Raw genomic sequence first — 25,064 nt, forward strand, 5'->3', positions numbered from 1 at the left:
TAAGTAATTTAATGTAAAGATGCCACCGGCTTGGTGCAAAATACTCGATTAGAGGAATAAAGGCAACGCGGACAAAACTTTAGGCGGACGATTGGGTGAACGCACTGATTGGTGTGGGTGCTTTAAGCTGTTTGCTTTTCCTTTCGGACAAGTAAAGGCAACCGGTGCGTTTCACATGGCCTTGGAGACTTGGAAAGACGGGTGGTAGGGCCGGATGAGAAACATAATTTATGAATGCTTTCAGTAATGTGATGGTGGTTGTCGTAGTCTCTACCATTGGGAAGTTGCAATAGTTGACGGAATTGAACTTGCTATGCAGAGGCATTATGATAAGTTGTCTTATTTTAAAAACCGCAAAACCAATGGCGCTAACGTCATTTGGGGCAAAAATCGACGAAAAGTAAGTAAGAACATGAGTGCCCGATAGTTAAATTTAATATCTTTTGTCATTTATTAAAGTTCATTAGCTAATCAAAAGCAAATTGTTGATGTGCTTCCAAAAAAAAAAAAACAAAAAGAAAAGAGAGCATAATTTCTTAGAGCTATGAATTAAGCTTGTGAAATGTAGTATGTTTCATATATTGATCTAAAATAGATACAATGAATCTATCTTATTAGATAAATGTAAAAGTGGTGCACCAAAATACTTTCAATGGGTGGCTGACATGTGATACTCTCCATAAGAAACATCTATCTTAACGTTCTTTTAAAAATTTTCGTTTTACTTTTCCAATTTAATTGAACTAAATATTTTTCAGCTTTAGTTCAAGGGGCATATAGTTACTTTCAATATAACGAAAATCTCTTATTCTCATGAATATAATTACAGTGTCAATATAGCTATTGCGTTCTTTTTCTTCCTTCTTTCCCTTGCAGACCACGGGAAGGCATCTCTACATTCTCTATATGAACAAAAGAAATCAAAGAAACGACAAACCTCCTTCATCTTCCTGGTTTGCCTCCTGCTTTCCCTTCTCCCTCTTTACCGGCGACACTGTAAATGTGTTGCAGAGTTACTCAAGCAATCATTTCCTGCTCAAGACTATTCATAACAGTCGAGTCTCAGAGAGAGAGAGAGAGAGAGAGCGAGCGAGCGTGCACTACAATGGAAGATCATCACTCGACACGACAACTCGAGCAAGCTGAACTCACCCAAGCTTTGACTCCGACCATGTCGAAGCGACCAGGACCCGACATGCTCGAAGAATTGTTTAAATTACAGTCGGACGAGTGCGAGAGCAAATTGCCTCTTCTTCTTCCCTCTTTGGACTCGTCAGAGAAGATCAATGTGCCGTCGGCTTCTGGAGCGAATTCTGACCCATCTGCTTCGTCCACCTCTGTGGTTGGAAACAGTTACTACGTATTCTTGAGCTTTAGAGGCCCCGATACTCGCAATAGCTTCGTTGATCACCTCTACCATAGACTCAAAGATGTGGGCCTTAGGTTCCACCCAAACTTTGTGTTCAGAGATGACGAGAACCTCCCCTTCGGTGAGGACGTTGCTGCAAATCTTATCAGTGCAATCACGCACTCTAAGGTTTCAATCCCAGTCATCTCTGAAAATTATGCTGCTAGTGAATGGTGCCTCCGCGAGCTCATTTGTATAATGGACTGCCAGAAAAGCAGAGGACAAACAGTCTTGCCCGTACTTTACAAGGTAGAAACCAAGGATGTGAAATACCTGCAGGGGAGCGTCAAAAAGGCCTTCGAATCCCGTAAGCATTGGTCTGACGAGGCGGTCAAGCAACAAGGGAGGGAAGCGCTCAAAAAGGCAGCTGCATCTAGAGTATTCGAATCAGAGAAATTTGCTAAAGGGTACTTCGTTTACCTTGTTTTAACATATCCTTGTTGGAAGAAGAATATTTCTATTTATCGTCCTTAATCCTTGTTTTGTGGAGCCATTAATAAGTTGTCATGTGTTGTTCTGTTTGACAGGCATGAAGCGGAATTAGTAAATAAACTCGTAGAAATTGTCATGCACAAGCGGCAAGAAGATTTTCAACCACGTCTTACCGTGAACTTGGTTGGAATTGTGGATCGTGTGGCTGAGGTTATGAAATTGGCGGATATTGCTTACCCGGACACTCGAATTATTTGGATTTGGGGGATAGGCGGTATTGGTAAGACGACTTTAGCTATGATCATCTATAACAAACTTTTTGATAAATTTCAGTGCCGTAGCTTTCTCAAGGATATTAGAGAAACAATTAGTCGCAAGGGTATCGAGCATGTGCAATCTCGACTGATCTCAGATATACTAAAAATTCATAATCATCAAGTGCATGATCCGGATACAGGAATTAATATGATCCAAGCCAGTTGTACACAAAAGAAGGTTCTTATTCTTCTGGACGATGTGGATAATCCAGATCACCTCGATAATTTGATTGGAGGTTGTAATTTCTTATTAGGAAGTAGGATCATTGTTACGTGTCGACATACGGCCATTAAATGTCAAGATAAGGCCATGTTGGATTCTACATATTGGTATGAACTCCAAGAAATGAATAGTGAAAACTCTTCGCTTCTGTTTAGCATACATGCATTTGAAGGGAAACCACCTCCAAAAGAACTAGCGACTCTTTCTCGTGATATCGTTGCCACCACAGGAGGGCTTCCTTTAGCTCTCAAGGTTATAGGTTCACTTCTCAAAGGAAAAGACAATGAAAGAGTGTGGAGAGAAATGTTGAAGCAATTGAGCAAGGCACCTAATATGACAGTACAACAAAAGTTGATGATAAGTTATGATGCGCTAGAACATAATGAAAAACAAATGTTTCTAGACATAGCATGCTTTTTGGTTGGAACTAACCAAAGAATCGCCACCTACCTGTGGGATGATCTCGACTTTTGCCCAATAAGTGGATTGGCAAGGATGATTGAACTTTCGTTAATAAAAGTTGATGATGAGAATAAGTTGAGAATGCATGATCAATTAAGAGATCTAGGCAGAGCTATCGCCCATCCAGCAAAAAAGAATCCTTGGGATTGGAGCAGACTATGGAACAAGGAAGCCATGGAAGTTCTAAGACGCAAGGTAACAATTATGTCTAATTTTGGCCTATCCGATGTCCTCTGATGGTCGTCCCTTAAATTATTATTGTTATTGTTCTTTTTCTCTATATCTTTGACCATTCTCAATAAGTTGTTAGCATTTTCTTGGTAAAAGCTACATCCAATTTTGGCCCTTTGTTCATGAAAACTTTGTACTCGTGACTATGAGGTTCAGAAAAGGGCTATTAACATCATTTTCTAGCAGATTTGTTACTGTGTTACTTGTTGAAGACCGAGCATCGCACAGGTTTGAAAGTTTACTTTATGCCACTTATATATCCGGTTCATCACACTCTAAATGTATATAAGTCGTTATAACTTTAACAAAAACTTTACTGTTGATCATTACTTTGTTGTCTTTCATTTTATCTTCCCAAAATATATCAGCAATTTATCTTTGAAGTACGTTGATGTGAGGATAAATACATGGGTTGATAACTGTTAAATAAGAATTTGTAACTACATGTTAAACTCACATATCTACTCTCTTTTTTTTTGTACTTAAATGCATCTGCTTAATTTTTGAATCACATATTATCCACCTTTTTCATTCTTGAAATGTCACTTTCGTATGATATATGTGATAGTCTCCTTCTCAAGAATCGAACGCATCATCCCATCTTTAATTTTCAACCATGAATACGTGCAATTTGCTCGTGTGCAGGTTCTACTTTATGGCAACAGAAAGAAAGATTTCAGTTGAATTATTTGCACGTCATAACTATTGGCTATCAACTTAAGATTTTGTTCAATGTGAAGAAATAAGATCTTATGCAGTGGTTTTATATGTATGAAGAATTTTTACAATTTGCTTTCTAGGATTTATCATGCATGTTCACAATTTAAATCCAATATGATAATGTAAATGCATAAGTACATGTACCTAATAAAAAGAAAATTGAAGGTTTAATCTATATTGTATAGTTCAGCGAACCTCATTTACATAATTGAAGAAGCACCTTGAAATATATCAATTTTTTGAATAATCTAAAAATTTATAATTGGGTTAGTTGATAACTTGAAACAACACTATATAGTTTGGATGACTCTTACTCGATAATTAATAGAAAATTCTTACTTATCTTGTCACTTAAAGGACTAGTAAATTTAAACAAATTAAATTCAAATTTTCAATTGCGGATATAGCTTTTCTTATATTGTCACTTTTAATCAAATTAACAAATCACATAAACTAATGATGGGAGATTGTTCAAGATACATTAACTATAATGGAAGTGGCATAACTAAGGTTTTTTAAGTTTTAATCATGTGCTCTGCACGTGTATCATGGTTCAATCCTGTTCATTCATATGAAAGATGAGAACACACAGGATTTCGATACGTGATGTGACAACATAAGGCTATTCTACCCAGTTTTCATAATATATCCTAGTGTTCATACTGGTGCTATGCATGGATCTAGTCATGGGTATTTTGAGCACATAATTAACAATGTGCAAAACTAAATAACAGTAAATTACGACAGAAGAAACTAAATAACAACTGACATATGATTTTGTACATATTCATACAATAAATTTTCAACCAAAAACTGAAAAGAAAATATTGAAATTAAGAAATTAAATGATTGTAGGAAGCAAGTGACGGAATAGTGAAAGATGAAAGAAATTGTATTCTCCTCCTCGTATCTGCATTTAGTGTAATACAATATCCACCTCTATTTTGTAATGAGCGAGCCCTTCCTAGTAAGAATTAATTGTGCTTTTACGCGCACACACAGACAAAGAGAAGAGAAAAAAATCTATAGTTAGATATTAGCGGAGAAAAAACAGATAATTAATTTATCAAATAAGATAACTGGAGGAACAAAAAACAAATGATAGAACGCAAAAAGTGGAAAACGATAATAATCGCTAACCTTTATTAACTAATTCATATATATGTTTATATGAATGAGTGAATGCAAAAATGCACTAACAAATTCTTAAGATCAGGTCGAATTTTATGACCGATTGGGCCAAATTCAATAATGACTAATTGAGTAGTTCGCTCATCTTAGGGAAAAATTACCCAATCACTCTTAAACCTATTGTGCGGATGTCAATTCAATCATAAATTTACCAATTTTGCCAATTTAGGCCTAAACCATTGCATGAAATTCCAATGTAGTCCTTCCGATCAATTTTCGTAGGAAATCGCTGGCGTGGCGGTCCAATCATTTTTGGCCGTCCTACATGACATACCGCCACTTTAGTGATTTCCTGCAAAAATTGCCTGGAAGGACTACATTGAATTTTCTCGTAAAGGTCTAAGATTAAATCGTAAAATTGATATGTGTAGAATTGATTGGACATTTTCTCCCTCATCTTAGGATTTGTTGTTGAGCTTTGAGCTTGAATGTCCAAAAATGAAATGTCAAGTTCAATGGACCAAATTCTTGTTTCCATCCGGCCATATGCCAAAACCAATAAATTTTTATGAACGGGGAGGGAATGAGTTGTCATGCTTTATGAATGCATAAGTCTGATAAGGTACTTTTCGTTTTTCAAATGTGTAACAGTTCTCACATATGTCAAAGGGACACCATATTTAGTCAGTCGTCAATACTACGTATGTTACAAAATTTAATTTCAAAATTTATAAGAAAACTTGACTAATTTCATGTAGAAATTTCACATAAAACATCAAAATTTGGGGCATATGAGTAAAAATTGACATATTACAAGATCATGTAATTATAAAAGATTACATATATTTCTTTTTCCTTTATAAGTGTAAACAAAATGTATCGGCCACAATAACATGCAGAGTATACAAACAAAAGGCGGTTGGGTGGTATTTACAATCCTCATTTTTTTTTGTAGGAGCAAAATGAATATATTGAGGCGCTACGTCTGGACAAAATGGGCTCAAGAGAGTTCATGGAGCGAGAGAGCTTCAAAAGAATGCCTAACCTGAAGTTCCTTCATGTGAGTGATGTGGATTTTGTTGGAGATTTTAAGGATTCACTTTCTAAATTAAGATGGCTAAAGTGGAAGAGATGTCCTGACTCTTTCAAGGCGACCAATGTTCATTTGGAGAAATTAATCATACTTAATCTATCACAAGGTTTAATTAGTGAAAACTGGGGAGGATGGAGTTCGATCGAGGTAAAGATGAGAAAGGCTTTTTCTTTTGTTACATTTGATGATGAGTCATTCTATTTCCAACTGCTAATCTTGGAACATGTTTCTTTCTTGTAGATGGATAGGTTGAAAGTTCTCAATCTTTCATGGTGCTCACATTTAAAGAGCACCCCTAATCTCTCTGCGTTTAAAAATTTAGAGATGTTAATCTTGAAACATTGTAAGGGTTTGGAGGAAATTGACCCTTCGATTGGAGATGTCAGGTCCCTTGTTTCCTTGAACTTGAGGTACTGTAAGAGTCTCAAGAAGTTACCCTCACAACTAGGTGAACTGAAGGGCCTCGTTTTTTTGGACTTGTGGGAATGTGTGAAACTCCAAGAGCTACCTGGAGAAATGGGCAAATTGGAAGCACTAAAGGAACTTATGATAGGCGCAACTGCTATAAAGGAAATTCCTCCATGTATAGGTTCTTTGAAGAAGCTGGAGATGCTTGATGTCAGTCATTGCAAATCATTGGTTGAACTTCCTGACTCAATTAGCCATTTGGTAAATTTGTCGACCCTTGACTTGAGCTTTTGCTCATGTTTACAAGGATTTCCAGAGAGCATCGGATCCCTTGTGAAATTGCAGCATCTGTCAATAGGTCATACGCCAGATCTTAGTTTGGATGGCTTTGATTATTGTTTTCGTCACATCCCCCATTCAATTGGGAAGTTGAAATCATTGACTAAACTGACATTGTTGCGTGCAGAAATTTCAAAATTACCTGAATCCATTGGGGATTTGGAAAACTTGAAAATTTTGAATATTGCTTGCTGTAAGAAAATGAGTAGTTTACCCAGTACTATTAGCAAGTTGGGCAAACTTGAAGAATTAAATGTCTCATTCTGCCAAAGTCTGGGAGGGGAAGTTCCTATAGATGGGTTGTCTTCATTGAAGATCCTTCGATTAAGTGATACACGCTTTTCTGGCTTCCCCGACGCAATTGGGAAGCTTTCTTGTCTCGAAGAACTTGATTTGACGGACTGCAGCATGATTCGGTCGCTACCGGAGCTTCCTGCCAGTTTAACATATCTGACAGTCACCTGTGATCTTTGTACATTGCCTCAACTTTCTCACCTAATCCATCTAAAACAGCTCCATTTTCTGGAATGCGCATCGCTGGAATCTATTCCAGAGCTCCCCTCAGGATTGTTGAAGCTTTATGTCTCCGGGTGTTTTAAGTTGACAGAGTTGCCGAGTTTGTCGAGTTTGGAACTCTTGTCACGATTATGTATCGTAGCGTGTCAGGAGCTGACAGAAATCAAGGGTTTGGAAGGACTAAAATCCTTAAAACACCTAGATGTATCTGGATGCAACAAGTTGTCCAACCTAGATGGCCTTGAACATCTGGAGTCCTTGAGATACTTGGGAATGCAGGGGTTAGTACGTTCCAGACGCAAGGAGTGGTTCAAACGTCTACAGCCAGATGGTCCACAAGTGAATGATGATCTATTTCAAGGCCTTGACAGATTGAAAAACTTGGAACAGCTGATTATCTATCGCTGCCAGTCCCTCATAAGACCGGACCTTTCGCAATTAACACGTTTGAAGCTATTAAGGGCTCAAGTCTGCAACAATCTAGTCGAAATTAAAGGCCTTGAGAGGTTGAAAAACTTGGAAAGCTTGTATATCGACGGGTGCATGTCCATTGAAACATTACCAGACCTCTCGTGCTGTGATGAGCTAGAACTTTTGTCCACTGTAGATTGTCAGAAGCTTCGCAATGTTCGGTGCCCGGAGAAAGTCAGATGGAACCGCTAATGTGGTAAAATCAGGGATTCAACTGCAAGGCCTCCACATCTGTCGAATTTCGAAGATTGAAGATGGGGGCTCAATTTCGCCTGACATGTGGAGATCACAGAGCTCCAGGAATTAAAACGTTGAGGGATGCAACTTACCCGAATTTTATATGTTCATGGCACTCCTACAGCAGAGAAAAATCAGTTCATGGAAAAGAATGCTCCGATCAGTCGAGCACTTTGGCCACAAAGTCGGAACGATTGACGATTCCCATCAAAGGTAAATAAAGCGGGTCACACTATACACTGTCGAGATGTATTGCCGAATTCATCAGCATTTCATATGCATCGTACTTTTGTCTTTGAATAGTTCAAGGAATGGAGACGCTGGTCGCGGAAGTTTACACGACACAATGCTTCAGGGGTAGTCATGCTCTTGATCATTGGAGGCGTTAAGATGGGTCACAGTGCCTCATCAAATTTGACAAACCTTACAATGATTTTACCAACGTTCCAATAAGTAAGTTGGTAACCAACTTTTTCTCAAATTTTACAAGTGTAGAACTATACTAAATTTACAAATATGTCAATAAATTAGTAAGTTCCTAACTTCTTTCATTCTGAATTTATTTTCATCAACTAAAAATTTGTTTTGTTAGTGTATTAACAATTTTTTTTTGGGTCATAAGCGAGCTTTTCATTCATTAAGTACGGGCCCAATTACACGACAAAAGGGGCATCAATTAGTTTATGCACGGACCCATCAATTGTTTACCCCTCAAAATCATGGCAGACACGCTATGGAACCTTCGGAAGATTTTTCGTGGAAAGATCTGTCGATGTTTAGCTTGAGAGCTCCTTTGCTCGGCGGTTTCCTTCTCATGGGTAAGTCTCCTGGGTTGGTTCTATTCTCTGATTCTCGGCCATTCCATTTCAAGAAATCAATATGCATAGCCGTGATAGACGCCATTGCTGTTGCAGGATCTGGTACATGATGCTTGAAAACAGAGGAATTTCTTGGTGTCCAAATGTGCCGGAAAGTGACCGCGATCAGTTCGAAAGACGGGGGCTTTGAGGTGAGGTTACCAATCTTCAATAAGCCATCCTTCAATTCGAGTAACTTCCTGAATTGAAATCCGAGTGCCGATCTCAGAGGCCAACCATATCCGTTTCGTCCTTTGACAGAGAAGGAACATATGTTTAACAGTTTCAGGTTCCATCTCGCAAAGAGGGACATGTCGACTCAGGTACAATCTTCCTTCTGAATAGGTTTTCTCTGGTGGATAGGGCATTTTGGCACACACTTCACGTAAATAACCTTACTTTTGGTTGAGTCTTTAGATTCCGTGGCTTAGTCCAGGGGGCTTTCGGAGTTTGTTAGGAGGATGAGGCTTGATTTGCTTCACGCTCAGTCTCAATGTTCTGGAGTTGGTTGTAGCCACTTTTAACAGTGTAGCCTCCTGCTTGGTTGCGTGTCCAGACTAGCTTGTCTTCCGTTGGTATTGTTGAGAGTGGGATAGCTAGAATATTATCATTGACTATATGCTCATCAAACGGAGAGAGCAGCATGTGCTCATTCCATTGCACTTCCTCGGCATTTCTATCACCCCAATTCAGCCAGTTTAGTCTTGAGCGCATACCCCAGTACATTTCTCCTTGTTTCCACAGATCTTCAATTTGCATTTTCAGTTGCTGCATTTTGTCCCTGTCATGTTGCAAGCTCTGCTCATTTGTTAACTGCAGTTGATTTGACTATTAGCATTAGAGAACTTCTGCTTGCTTCGCTTCTTTAGGGCCTCTATTACATTTTGTAGTTTCTTCAGAAAGTGTTCATTTCCATGCCTGCAGTATTCCACACTGAACTTACTAGCTGACCACATTCATTATCTGCAAGCCAGTATGCTTCAAACTTAATTTCTCTCTTTCTTTTTGTAGGTTCTGCTGAGAGAGTTAGCAAGATAGGGCTATGGTCCGAACCTATAGCGGGTAATGCATATGCTTCCACTTCTGGGATGTCACTCTCCATTCTACATTGCGTGGAGCTCCATCTAGTCTTTCTTTCACAAAAGCATCCCCGTCCCTATTATTTGCCCATGTAAATGCGCATCCTTTGCATTCAAGATTCATTAGAGAGCATGCATTTATAAAGTCTCGAAAAGCCACTAACCTGTGGTGCTCTGCCATATGCCTGCCTACACTTTCCCAGTAATACAAAATTCTTCCTAAAGCTGCAATTTTTGTTGAAAGATTATTGGAGCATATACAGAGGTAATTCTCATATGTTTTCCACTATCTATACAAATTAGGTCAAACATTCCGTTTGTGACCGATTCCATTGTTAGCGCTACCCTGTCATTCCACTAGATCGCTAACCTCCCTGCAATTCCATTTGAATTTACCACTGCACTGCTCTGGAATTGGATTCGTTTCAAGCTCATACCATGGGTTCTTGATTTTTTGTTTCCATCAGAAAAATAATGCTGGGCCTTTCCAGAGCCACTAAGGCTCTCAATGCCAAGTTTGTCAGGGGTGTGCCCAACCCCTGACAATTCCAACATAAAGTAATGGGAACCCCGGTGGCTTATTAGTGCTAGCCACCAAAGCCCGTATCTTAGGATCCTCCAAAACCTGAATTGGAGTCTCCAAAAGTTTGGTCTCATCTAAGGCACGAGAGTTCACCTTTCGAGAAGCGCAAGGACTATACCTTCACTGTGTTTTGTTTCCACCTGTTTTCTTCCCCTTGCTATATTTTTTTGGGGGCCTTTTGAGCAGCCTTTTGTATAGTGGTTTGGAGCTGTTATCAGCATCAAGGTCTTTTCTGAGTTTTTGTCTGGACTGATGCCGCCTTTTCCCATTGCTTCTATCTCCTGGGCAAAAATCTATGCTGACTTTTCCAGATTGTTCCCACTACTAGGAACCCACAGACTCTTTCCCCTAGGCTCATAGGACACCATTTGTAGGGTAGGGGTAGGAGTTTTTGGAATAATCCCATCATCTATGGTTATATCCTCTGGTTTTGCATAGAACGGCTTCCACAGAGGGTTGTTCTCCCTCACTTGAGCATGTAGCCAATGTCCAAAACAACTAGGATCATCAGTTTCTAACTGGTTCTTGTCATATTCTTCTTCCTCACAGAACTTGGCATAATGCCCTATGCGACCACACGCATAACAAAATTGCGGTAATCTCTCATATCTAAAGTCAACCATAGTTTCCTTCCTCCCTTGCTGGCAAATGTCCCGGGTTTCCAGGGGGATGATAAATCAATTCTTACTCTAGCTTTTCCACCTGTATAGGAGCTAAATCCCTTTGTATCAATTTTCACTTCAGTTACCAAGCCTGCTGCTGCTGCTATTTGCCTTACGGTTTCCTCCGAGACCCAATCCATAGGTAATCCGTGCATTTGAACCCAAAACTCGCAATGTGTGTAATCGTATCTGTACTGCAAAGTATTCAGTGTCCATGGTTTAAGCACCAAAAGATTGTTAGAGAAAGACCAAGGCCTTGTCTCAAGAATTCTCTTCATTTCATTTTCAGACTTAAAGGTAAAGGCTGAAGTTCTCGAGTCTACCTGATCAAAGGTAACTGAATCCACTCTCCATGCCCTCTTCATAGTGTTTTGGAAGGCTTGGAGATTGATATTGGGGTTAGAGAACAATTGCCCAAACATAGTTAGACGACATTCTAATATTCTTTCAATTGGGACCATACCATCTATCTCTGCCAGGTCTTGTCTGACCATAAATTGCCCAATTTTCTGCAGAGGATATTAACTCAAGAATCTGAGGTGTCTAATTCTTCCATCGAAGATGCACGAGAGGCAGACAGCTTACTCCCTGTGAGAAAAGTACAGCAGAAGCAGCTATTCCTGTAAATTCATTCTCGGGGTTGTAGCACAATATACCGTATGGCAAAATGCCGTCCAAATACAATGCACAGTGCTCAGGGGGGCTGATGGGGTAGTGAGGGATTTTGGGTTGGGGCTTTTGTAATGGGTTTGATATATGAGCGAGGGCAAGGATTAACCAGGGTTGCTCCTTTCAGCTGATATGAAGGTCATTGATTCCAATGTATTGTAGTGCGAGTTGCAATCGAAGAGAGATTGGGTTGTATCGGAAGCTGGTATCGGTGTAGCTAATGGAACAGTGAATATGGTTTATGGGAAGGTTGGGGATTTTGGGTAAAGAATCAAAGTTGAAAAGTAGACGGAGATTTGCATCTTGGTAGAGACTAGATGAAATGACTGGTGTATTCAGTGAAGAACATTAGGGTTTTTTGGGTGAAAACTACCACCATCGGGGTAGGATTTAAGCTCTTCCTGTCGAGAGAAAAAATCCACGAATTTCAACTCTATTAGTTTAAATTTTGGTTGACATGATGCATAATGATGGATTGCCATGTAGCCCTGTTAGTAAAGGGATTGGGAGGGTGGGGACGTTAGTAAAATAGGTGCGGGGTTCGATTTCCATGCTTTGTTTACGTTGAAAACAAAAACTAAAAACTTTTTCATTAACCACAAGGCCCCTTAGAACTTCAATTTGGGTTTTCTAGTTCTTTTCTTTAATCTGTAGTTTACATTTTGGGCCGAAAATACTTAATATCCAAATTTTTTAAATAATATTTTCTCGATGAAAAGAGGAGGAAAAGGTCGGTAGACTTTTTTCTTTTTTGTCTCCTTTCCGTTTACATGAAATAATTAGGTCTAATTTGAAAAAAAATTCCATGACAATAGGGCATTATTTTCCGTCTCTTACGTGATTCAAGGAATAGGAATGCTGATCGAGGAGTATGACATGATGCTTCAGAGAAATCATTCTCTTGATAATGCCAAGCGTGATCAGAATGCCTTCTAAGTGATAAAATATTTAAATATTAAAATAAAATTTCATCTAACAGCTTAAACTTTAAGACAGTCGATAGTGAGTTCACAAGATCTCACGTGCTGTCAGAAGCACTAAAGAAGTTAAAGGAAGTACCATATGAGAAAATGCTAGAGAAGCTGATGATAAGTTATGCTGCACTGAACTATGAGGCACAATAGATATTTTTGGATGTTGCTTGCTCCTTCATTGGAACTGATGTAAGAATTGCATCCTACATGTGGGATGCCTATAATATCTCTCCAGTGTTGGGAATTGAAACAGTGAGTTTTAGGTCACTAATAAAAATTGGAGATAATCATGAGTTGAAAATGCATGACCAACTAAGAGACCTTGGTAGGAAAATTGCTCGCCACGAAGATAAAGATGCGCCTATGAATCGAAGTAGGTTGTGGGTATATGAGGACGCCTTGAAAGTACTGCAGAGAAATAAGGTAATTGTTACCTTTTTCGTTGTTCTACTCTCTTTTGACTTCAACTTTCTTAATTGGAATGAATTTTAGACCTCATAGCTGAGAATATTCTCCTTATACTATTCCATGATGTGATTAGGAAGCAATGTTCTGAGCATTTATACATGGTTAGACATTTTCTATGAGTTCAAAAATGTTCGGGTTTAACCAATAAACTCCCCACTGTTTAGTGGTTACTTATGCACTTCTTGTTGCTTGATTTTAATTCGTTATCCGATGTAGCCGTCATGTTTCTTCCCCTTGAAATGATCAATTGCCCTGATTCTCTAATCTAATTAGAGAAGAAAAAGGAAGAAGGACCAAATAGGATAAACAAAAGAAGGGAAGAAATCCACATGGAGATTTATCCCCACTATAGAATGAAGGCAAAGTGATATCGTTCTGCTGTTAGCTGATTTGGTGCTACATTTGTCAAGGGAATTGAAAAAGTCCGAGTTCAGGCCCTTCGTCTCAACGAAAACAGCTGGCACAGTGAATTCACAACTGAAGAATTTGAAACACTACCGAACTCAAGGTTTCTTCAAGTGCGTGATGCAAAACTGATTGGAGATTCCAAAAGGTTGCTTCCTGAATTACGATGGCTTGTGTGGAACATACATCGTGCATTCGTGGCTACCAGCTTTCATCTAGAGAAATTGGTCATTCTTGATTTATCAAGAAGTGACATTTCTGAACTTTGGGAAGGTTGGAGTCATCTCAAGGTCAGATGGAGAGCGTGTTGCCTTGTCTTTTGTTTTTAAGAACTTATCTCTAGCGATTCTCAGTCATTTTGTGTTGCAGGTAGTGAAGCAGTTGAAAGTTCTAAATCTTACAGATTGCCATTGTTTAAAAGTTTCTCCTTCTCTCTCAGCATTCCGAAATTTAGAGATATTAGTGCTAAAGGGATGTTATAATCCGAAGGAAATTTACCCTTCTATTGGGGAAGTAAAGAGTCTCGTTTCTTTGGACTTATGGGAATGTGAGAAACTCCAACAACTACCCGGAGAAATGGGCAAATTGGAAGAATTGAAGGAACTTAAAATAGGCATGACTGCTATTAAGGAAATTCCTCCAAGAATAGGTTCTTTGAGGAAGCTGGAGATGCTTAATGCCTATGGTTGTATGTCATTGGTTGAACTTCCAGACACAATCTGCCATCTGGTAAGTTTGTCAGACCTTGACTTGAGTGAATGCTGCAAGTTATATACACTTCCAGAGAGCATAGGTTCTCTTGTGAAATTGCAGCGCCTATCATTAGGCAGATCGAAGTTTTGGGGTCGAGGCCGAGTTGATTCAACTTGGCAGTTGAACTGGTTTAACTGGTTGACCGAATGCAACTTGTCATATAAAGGCCTTTGGAAATTACCTGAATCCATCGGGGATTTGAAAAACTTGAAAACTTTGATTATTGCTCATAGTAATTTGAACAATTTACCTAGTTATATGAGCACTATAGGCAAACTTGAAGTATTAGATGCCTCATGCTGCAAGAATTTGGGAGGGGAAGTTCCTATAGAAGGGTTGTCTTCACTGAAGATCCTTCTATTAAGTTGGACGTGCATTTCTGGCTTGCCCGACACAATTGATAAGCTTTCTCATCTTGAAAAACTTGATTTACAAGACTGTCAGATGCTTCAATCACTGCCACAAAGAATCAGTATGCTGCCTTCTCTACAACACCTTCAGTTGACTGGTTGTCACAAATTGCAGTCGCTACCAGAGCTTCCTGCCTCTTTAACAGTCCTAGTAGTCACCTGTCGGCATTGCACATTGCCTCAACTTTCTCACCTAATCCATCTAGAAGAGCTCTCTGTTGAGTATTGCCATTTTTTGGAATCCATGCCGGAGCTTCCCTCAGGAATCTTGAAGCTTCGTATCCATTGCTGTGGTCAGTTGAAAGAGTTGCCTAATTTATCAAGTTTGAAATTCTTGACAGAATTATATCTTGGTTTGTGTGATGAGCTGACAGAAATCAAGGGTTTGGAAGCATTAAAGTCCTTAGTAAAACTAAATGTTCCTCAATGCAGGAAGTTATCCAGCCTTGGCGGCCCTAAACATCTAGAGTCCTTGATATACTAGCGCTTGGCTTTGTTCTCTAAGTCAGATGCTCCACTAGTGGAAGGGCTGCATGTATGGGGCTGTCAGTCCCTTATGGCGGACCTTTCCCAATTAACACATCTGAAGCGATTAAGCACTAGATACTGCTACAATCTAGTCGAAATTAAAGGCCTGGAGAGATTGAAGAACTTGGAAAAATTGGATACTGAGGGGTGCACATTTGTTGAAACATTACCAGTCCTCTCGTTCTTTGAAAACGTGAAAGATTTGAACATTGGAAAGTGTCGGAAGCTTCGTGATCTTCAGGGATTGCAGAAAGTCGCAAATGTGCAAAGACGGTTGAGGGATTCAACTGCAAGGCCTCAGCAAATTGTCCACATGTCAAATTTCGAAGATTAAATGGAATGATGGGGGTCAATTTCCAATGAACTTGTGGAGATCATAAAGCTCCGGGAATCAAGGTGTCTAAATTCTAAAAGACGTTCAGCAATGCGACTTATCGGATTTCATATGTTCATTGCACTACTGTAGCAGAGGCACAATTGGCTCTTGAAAATAATGCTCCGATGAGTCGAGCACTTTGGCCACAAAGTCGGAACAATTCACGTTTCGTTGCAAAGGGAAATAAAGGTGGTCACACCATTCACTGTTGAAATGTATTGCCGATTTCATCAGTATTTCCTACTTGATAAGACGATTTTTCTTGATAGCCCGCTATTGTACTTTTGTCTTTTAGGAGTTCAAGGAATGGAGACGCTGGTCGAGGAAGTTGACACGATGTTTCAGGATTGGGCTCTGGATCATGGGAGGAGTTACGATTGGTCAGAGTGCCGCATCAAACATGATACTTGACTCGCCTTCAAAGGTGATTCTCTTCATCCTCGGCATTATGTAATAAGCAATATAACCCAACTTTCTTTTTATTGGAACTTTACATGATGACATTCAAATTTGTGGCAAACAAGTGAAAAGAGACATTCATGACATGTAATTCAAAAAAGATCACACACACATATTACTTTTATACCTAGTCAAATAATAGTTGATAACCTAAAATTACTCGATAACATAAAAAACGGACTGTAAGCAATTTCTTGTTGAAGTTGGCCATTTCAAGAGTAAATTGTTAAGTTATGACAGTGCATAATTTATAAATAAAATAATAATAAACATTGCTAAGTGATTGTGAGTTAGTAAAGCGTTTTAAAATTACTAGCAATTTAAGAAATTTGTCAATACAGAATATTTTTCAGTTTTTTGGCCCACGTACACTAGAAGTTTGTAAGTTTCTTTGTATTTCAATTCACATTAATACTGTGACACCCAATGGAGTACATACTACGTAACCGATGTTCTTTACTTATGAAATAGCCCCTCATATTTTACATCGCAGCAAATCAATTATTATTATTTTTTTCACTTGCAAGAGTCTCGCGCTATCTTTACTAAAGTCCAAAACTCAATAGATATGCAGGGGAAGGCAGAGATTTGCAGAGCACACCACTTTGAGCCAAGTGCCAACAGCTTGCAGGATTGAAACACTCTCGCAGGAGTAACTGACATTTTCCAGAAATGGCTTTGACTCATAGAGAATGAAGCCTTATAGACGTAACTATAACTTCCCCCTGTTTCAAAAATCTGTGAAAAATTGCTATGATATTTGATACTGTACTTTTTCTTCTCTCTGTTTTGACCGATCAAAACTTCATTTCATTGCCTCCCACTCTACTATTACGAGTCAGGCGATATCAGTGTGAGTAAATAACTTTGCGCAATGAGCATTGCAAACTAGATCATGCAAATACACACTCAACTTTTTCATTTCTTTCGCTCACGGACGAGCCAACTCTCTCTTTTTCTCTCTGTCTGGGAAGCTCTCTCAGCTTGCATTATGAGGCTTTCCAGTGCTCTACTTATAGTCTCCAATCTACAGCTCAAATGGAGACTGGCGCTGCTCTACTTACAGCTCCATAAAGGATGTGTAGCCAAAAGTATTGAACATGAATTCAAACGTTCATGCAGAAGCCCACAAATTTGGATTGACACAATCCAACTTTAGGAACTTTTACTTGCAAAAGCATTTACTGTATGTGTTCCAAATAGTACCCAACTATTAGCATTATTGTTTGCTAATAGTAGCCTAAATAAGTAGACGTTGATTTCAAATAATTGTTTCCGTGGAAGACAAGAATTCCGGTAAATAAGTAGAAGTTGTGGACCTAGCATGTCCTTGGAAGTTGTAGCCATTATGTTTTTTTTCCCTTGAAACAACGTATTGCACTGATTCTCTAATCGTATAAGAGAAGGTAAAAGAAAAGGCAGCAAATAGCATCAAGAAAAGAAGGGAAGAAATCAAGATTGAGACGTAAAATGTTTCACAGTGACTTAGGAGGTGGAGATTTCAAGCTTTTATTCATCAGAAAAAGAAAACGCAAATAATTGCATATATGATAAGCTTTGGTTTGACCTGAGCGTCAACTTCAACATTATTGAATGAAGGCAAAGTGATATCGGTCCACTGTCAGTTGATTTGATACAACATCTGTGCAGGGAATTGAAAAGGTTTGTGTTCAGGCTTTCATCTCAACAAAACAGCTCGCACCGTGAATTTACAACTGAACGATTTGAAACCCTACTAAACTTAATGTTTCTTCAAGTGCGCGATGCAAATCTGATTGGACGTTCCAGAAGCTTGCTTCCTAAGTTACGATGGCTTGTGTGGAACATATGTCCTCCATCCATGGCTACTAGCTTTGTCTAGGGAAATTAGTCATATTGGATTTATCAAGAAGTAACATTTCAGAGCTTCAGGAAGGTTGGAGTCATCTCAAGGTCAGATGGAGAGCATGTTGTCTTGTCTTTTTGTTTTTAATGACTTATTCTTAGCGAAAATTTAACGATCTCTTTGATTTGCAGGTGGCGAAGCAGTTGAAAGTTCTAAATCTTGCAGATTGCAGTTATTTAAAAGTTACTCCTGATCTCTCAGCCTTCCAAAATTTAGAGATGTTAATCCTTCATGATGTGACAATCTGGAGCAAATTCACCCTTCTATTGGAAAGTCAAGGGCCTTGTTTCTTTGGACTTGCAGTTATGTAAGAAAGCCCAAGAGCTACCCGGAGAAATGGGCAAATTGAAAGAACTGAAGGAATTTTAATAGGCTGGACTGCTATAAAGGAAATTCCTCCATGTATAGGTTCTGTGAAGAATCTAGAGATGCTTGATGCGTATGGTTGCAAATCGCTAGTTGGACTTCCTGACTCAATTAGCCATCTGGTAAATTTCTCAACCCTTGCCTTGAAAAATTGCTCTAGTTTAGATAGACTTTTAGAGAGCATCGAATCCCTTGTGAAATTGCAGTGCCTATCAATAGGCAAAAGGCGGATTCTATTTGGTCATCATGATGCCCTAGTCGGTTATCGTCCTTATCATATCCCCGATTCAATTAGAAAGTTGGAATGGTTGATTGAATTGAACTTGATAGGTATAGGAGTATTGAGGAATTACATGCATCTATTTGGGATCTGAAAAACTTGAAAATTTTGCTGAAAGTAGGAAATTGAGTAATTTACCCAGTGCTATTAGCAAGTTGGGCAAACTTGAAATATTAGATGACTCAAGCTGCAAGAGTCTAGGAGGGGAAATTCCTATAGATAAGTTGTCTTCACTGAAAATCCTTCAATTAAGTGACACGTATTTTTGTCTTCTCCGATGCAATCAATAAGCTTTCTCATCTCGAACAACTTGATTTAGGGGGCTGCAAAATGCTTCAATCCCTGTTACAATGCATCAGTAAGCTGCCTTCACTGTAACACCTTCGGTTAACTTTGTGTGACAAACTTCAGTGGCTGCCAGAGCTTCCTGCTACTTTAGCAGTTTTGAAAGTGACCTGTCCGCATTACACATTGCCTCAACTTTCTAACTTAATCCATCTAAAAGAGCTCACTGTTGAGCATTGCCAATCGCTGGAATCCATGCCAGAGCTTCCCTCAGGAATATTGAAGCTTCGTGTCCTCGACTGTGAAAAGTTGAAAGAGTAGCCAAGTTTGGAATTCTTGTCAGTATTAGATCTCAGTCGGTGTTGTGAGTTGACGGAAATCAAGGGTCTGGAAGCATTAAAATCCTTAGCTAAACTGAACGTACCTTCCTTCAGGAATTTGTCCAACCTTGACGGCCTTGAACATCTACCGTCTTTGTGATACTTAAATTTGAGTGGGGCCCATGAGTCAAACGCTCCACTACTGAAAGATAATCTAGTGCCAGTTCTAGGCCTTCACCGATTGAAAAACTTGGAAGAGCTGCTTATATGTGGCTGCCACTCCCTCAGAAGACTGGACCTTTCGCAATTAACACGTCTGAAGCTATTAAGGACTATAGGATGCGACAAGCTAGTTGAAATTAAAGGCCTTGAGAGACTGAAAAACTTGCGAGAGTTGAATATCAGCGGATGCACATCCATGGAAACATTAGCAGACCTCTCGTGCCTCGATAACTTGGAAGTTCTGGACATTACAAATTGTGGGAAGCTTCATGACATACGGGGCTTGGAGAAAGTCACATATGTGTGGGTAGTAAAATGAGGGATTCAATTGCAAGGCCTCAGCAAATTGTCCGCATCTGACGAATTTCGAAGATTTAATGGAATGATGGGGGTCAATTTCACATGAACTAGCGGAGATAACAGAGCTCCAGGAATCAATGAGTCTAAACTCTAAAAGACGTTCAGTGATGCAACTTATTGTAATTTCATGTGTTTATTGCACTACTGCAGCAGAGAAATAGTTGGTTCATGGAAACAATGCTCCGATGAGTGGAGCCCTTTGGCCACAACGTCGGAACGATTCTGTTGTAGAGGCCAAGCAATCGAACAATAAATTTGTCAGAATAAGAAAATAAATCATATACCAGATTTACGTGATTCGATCGTGATGACCTACGTCCACACGGAGAGAAGCACGGAATTCCACTATAAATCAAGCGATACAACAGAGATTACAACTACACTCGAGTTACTCAAACACTCTCAGTATTTTCCAAGCCTCAATTACACCCAATAATTCTCGCAATATTTAGCTCTATAATTTTTCACGAAATAATCTCTCTATCTCACGAAGGAATTGACGTAAATTCTTACCATAAGAATTTAATCGCTACAAACACTTGGATATCTTCAGGGTGTAATTCCCTAGCAGAAGCTCCTCTTTGATGATCTTCGCAAATAACATCCCTTTCTTATTTATAGGCAAGAATTGGATCCAAATTAAGAAACCTCTTTTTAGGAAACATTCTCTAATTAGGAAACCTTTTCCAACTAGGTAACTATTCAATTAGGAAACCTATTCAAAATAGAAAACCTACTTAAATTAGGAAATTTTCTTATTAAGACTCAAACTCAAGACATATTTTAACAATCTGCACCTTGGCTCGACGTTTGAGTCAAGTCACAATCGCTTCGCTTGAACTTCGCTACTACTCTCCCACAGCCCCAATAGGCTCAACCGCCACAGATGTCTTCCAAGTCCAAGCCTCGCTTGAACTTCGCCATAACTGTGGACCTCATCAGAACGCCAATTCCACATGCACCTTTAACCGCTCCACAAGGGTTTTCCGACACAACCTCCTTAACTGCAGATAATATCAGCAATTGCAGTAACTGTTGGCTCAATAGGCTCCATCTCGCTACAAGCACCATCTGTGTAGATTATTTCGCTAATACTCGCTACCTCAGGAGTTTCTGGTTGCAACTCTACCTCAAGTTGAACACCGTTCAGATCCGTACGAATACTGCTATTAACACTCCTACCCAGAAGTACTAAAGACTCGTCAAACGTAACTTCTCTGTTGAAAATAGATGAATTTAATTCCGGGTACCACAATCGATAGCCCCGCTCACCTCTTGCATAACCTAGAAACATGCACTTTCTTGTCCTTCCATCGAGCTTACCATCATTAACTCGAATATAACATGGGCAATCAAATATTCTAAGAACAGAATAATCAGCAACGTTACCTGACCACACTTCTTCGGGAGTCCATCATCCAGTCGCAGTCGATGGGGATCTATTCTTCAGGTAGCTTGCCTTACTAAGCACATCCGCTAGGAACCTTCTAGCCATACCAGCACTAGAGAGCATTTTATGAGCCGTCTCTAGTAATGTTTTGCTCATCAACTCTACAACATGTGGCTCACTGGCAGTGCGGTGTCTCACTATGTCTTCCTTCATGCAGAATTCGTTTAACAACTCCGAGCAAAACTTCATACTACTGTTAGTCTGCACATGCTTGATCATTTTACCAGTCTCCTTTTCGATCAAAGCTCTGAAATGCCTGATCCTAATAACAGTATCAAACTTATGCCTAAGCACAAACACCCAAGTCTTTATCGAGTAGTCATCAACAACTGTTAGCATAAATCTGGCACTCTTCCTCGAAGGAAACCACGACAACCTGCAAACATCTAAGTGAATTAACTCTACAATTTCCGTGATTTTCCCTGATAACCGTACTGAATTGCACTTTTCGCCGTTAATTTAAATCATAGCACCTACATACATTCAATTCATCGGCAACATAACCACATAGCAGATTTTTTTCACTTAAAACCTTCAGGCTTTTCTCGCTAATGTGCCTCAAACGCATATGCCACAATGGAGACTCTCGAACCGATGCATCCGATGTCTCCGTGGCGAATTCTGTCACTGTCTCACCTTGAAGCTCATACAGTCCATTATGCTTGATTCCTTTCATTATCACTAAGACATATCGAACAATTTTCAGAACTCCATATTCTAAAGAATACTAACACCCTGCTGAATCCAAGGCACTTAAGGAAATCATATTTTTGTTCAACTCTGGAACATGCCTCACTTCAGTCAATGTCCACATTCTGATTCTAACATCACCAACACCTACAACATCGCACTTCACTTTGTTCCCCAACTACACTTTACTATTATCTGTGCACTGATAAGTAGTAAACCAGTTCTTGTTTGGTGTACCATGAAAAGAACAACCAGAATCTATAATCCATCCGCCAAACGACGAATCATTAGTGACATACAAGACAAAATCAGCATTATTCGATTACTATAAGCTATAGCCGCAACATCATCCACAGACTCAACTATAATTCATTTACCCTTCTCTTTTTTCAGCTTAAAACAATCCCTTCTTATATGCCCCTTCTTGCCACAACTCCAACAGACAACACTACCAGTCCTGGACTGACTATGTCTGTTCGGGTTTATACTACTTCTGCTAACACGAGTATCAGTTCTCCCTCTTCTTTCATCAGATTCTCTTCTACGGATGTCTTAACTCAAAATTAAATCTCGAACACCGTCAAACGTCAAACTTGTTGACCCAGAGGAATTACTAACAGCAGTAACAATAATATTCCAACTGTCAGGCAATGAGGATAATAGAATCAAAATACGTACCTCATCATCAAAATCAATCTCAACTAAACTCAATTAAATAACGATCACATTGAATTCATTGATATGATCAGCAACTGACGCACCTTCGCTCATCTTCAAGTTAAACAGACGTCACATCAAATAGACCTTGTTGATCGCAAAGGGCTTCTCGTACATGTCTGATAGGGCTTCCATCAGACCCGTAGTGGTTTTCTCTTTCATAATGTTAAACGCGATGTTACAAACCAACGTCAGCCGAATAACACCCAAGGCTCGTCTATCAAGCAATTCCCAGTCAGCTTGCTTCATCGTCTTTGGCTTCTCCCCAGATAGGGGCAAGTGCGGTTTCATCTGATATAGATGATCATCAATCTGCATATTCTAGAAACCAAAATCCTTCCTATCAAATATGTCAATTTTCACTTTTCCTTTTTCTGTCGTCATCGATTTACTTAAACTCAACCAAGCCTAGCTCTAATACCAATTTGTTGCGAAAGCCAAATAATCGAATAACAAATTTGACAGAATAAGAAAATAAATTGGACACTAGATTTACATGATTCAGTTGTAGTGACCTACGTCCACGGAGAGAGCAACACGGAATTTCACTATAGATCAAGTGATACAACGGAGATTACAACCACACTCGAGTCACTCAAACACTCTTAGTGTTTCTCAAGCCCCAATTACACCCAATAATTCTCGCAGTATTTAGCCCCATAATTCCTCATGAAATAATCTCTCTATCTCACAAAGGAATTGACACAAATTCTTACCACAAGAATTTAATCGCTACAAACACTCGGATGTCTTCAGGGTGTAATTCCCTAGCAGAAGCTCCTCTTTGATGATTTTCGCAAATAACATCCCCTTTTTATTTATAGGCAACAAATTGGATCCAAATTAGAAAACCTCTTTTTAGGAAACCTTCTCCAATTAAGAAACCTTTTCCAACTAGGAAACCATTCAATTAGAAAACCTATTCAAAATAGGAAACCTACTTGAATTAGAAAACTTTCCTGTTCGGGCTCAAACTCGAGACATATTTTAACAGATTCACGATTCCTTTCAAAGGTAAATAAAGCCGGTTACACTATTCATTGTCAAGATGTATTGCCAGTGTCATCAGCATTTCATATGTATTGTATTGTACGTTTTGTCTTTAAGTAGTTCAAGGAACGGAGACGCTGGTCGTGGAAGTTGACACGCTGTATCGTGCTCTGGATTAGGGGAGGAGTTATCAATAAATTTACAAGGAAAAGTAGAAATTTTTTTCAAACGTTTTAATAAATCAGTAAATTACCGAATTTTTCCAATTTTTAAAGGTGTGGTTAGTAAAATGCCAACCCCAAAATGATTTTATCAACGTCCCATAAATTAGTTGGTGTCCAACTTTTTTCAAATTGTACAAGTGTAGCACTATAGTAAATTTACAAGTATGTCAATAAATTATGAAATATATATTCGTCAATTACAAATTTTCTCTAGTTGATCTATTAACAATTTGATATTAGAACATAGGAAGGAGGAGATTTAATATTTAATCACCAAATAAGAAGATGAACTATTAGTTAAAAAAAAGTACAAAATGATGGATTGCAAAGATACGGCAAACATGTTTAAATTTGCATGCCTATTCCACGTTCTTGTATTAACCAGCCAAACATATTTCAAGAGAACGAACAACCGAAAAGTTCATTACATTGAAAACGAAAACTAAAAACTTTTTCCTAAGCCAAAGGCCCCTTACAACTTCAGTTCGGGTCTGCTAGTTCTTTTCTTTAGTCTGTATGTTCATTTTGTGCCGAAAATACTTAATATCCAAATTTTTAAATTTTCTGATGAAAGAGGGGAGGAAAAGGTCGATAGAGTTTTTCTCTTTGTCTCCTTTATCTTTACTTAAAGTAACTAGGTCGAAAGTTAATCATTTTTCATGATAACAGGGTATTGTTTTCATTCTCTTACGTGACTCAAGGAACAGGGAAGCTCATCGACGAGTATGACATGATGCTTACAGAGATCATTCTCTTGAAAATGCCAACAGTGATCAGAATGCCTTCTAAGTACATCACATGTCATGAGCCATGAAGTAAGACCGTTCATCCTAAATAAGCTATCAATGACAATCACAAGAAAATCTGAGCTATAATTTTCTCGAGTTACCACTTTTGAAGAATGATTTGCTTCTCCCCTTGAGTTAAAAGTTAAATTTTTATGCTATGCGAGATGGATTTGTTCCATTGATGCTCGTTCTGGACCTTCCAAATAGCTAGATATACTATATCATGCTATATACCATAAAAGAAACAATGTCATTTTGATCTGGGACATGTAAATC

At 38.9% G+C, this 25,064-nt stretch overlaps 1 protein-coding gene and 1 pseudogene across 1 annotated transcript; both read left to right on the forward strand.

Annotated features, from left to right (window-relative positions):
• The first annotated feature begins 1,156 nt into the window (after positions 1 to 1,156).
• Positions 1,157 to 7,943, forward strand: LOC130134601 (disease resistance protein RPV1-like). The gene is made up of 6 exons (XM_056321052.1): positions 1,157 to 1,815; positions 1,936 to 3,037; positions 5,880 to 6,164; positions 6,258 to 6,477; positions 6,550 to 6,639; positions 6,784 to 7,943. Exons 1-6 carry the CDS (start codon positions 1,172 to 1,174, stop codon positions 7,941 to 7,943), a joined length of 3,501 nt encoding a protein of 1,166 aa, XP_056177027.1. The 5' UTR covers positions 1,157 to 1,171.
• Positions 7,944 to 12,072: 4,129 nt separating this feature from the next.
• On the forward strand, positions 12,073 to 19,888 carry LOC115661369 (disease resistance protein RUN1-like; annotated as a pseudogene).
• Positions 19,889 to 25,064: the final 5,176 nt, after the last annotated feature.

The sequence above is a fragment of the Syzygium oleosum genome, unplaced genomic scaffold (genome assembly GCF_021117445.2).
Source record: "Syzygium oleosum isolate NSW1041296 unplaced genomic scaffold, Sole_v2.1 Sole_v2.21, whole genome shotgun sequence".
NCBI lineage: Eukaryota > Viridiplantae > Streptophyta > Magnoliopsida > Myrtales > Myrtaceae > Syzygium > Syzygium oleosum.

What these genes read in the sequence shown, in the direction of transcription:
- LOC130134601 (XM_056321052.1), top strand. Translation starts at nt 1,172, where the DNA reads ATGTCGAAGCGACCAGGACCCGACATGCTCGAAGAATTGTTTAAATTA. An exon ending in TCAGAGAAATTTGCTAAAGG is followed by an intron (nt 1,816 to 1,935) that starts GTACTTCGTTTA and finishes TCTGTTTGACAG; the next exon opens with GCATGAAGCGGAATTAGTAA. An exon ending in GAGGATGGAGTTCGATCGAG is followed by an intron (nt 6,165 to 6,257) that starts GTAAAGATGAGA and finishes TCTTTCTTGTAG; the next exon opens with ATGGATAGGTTGAAAGTTCT.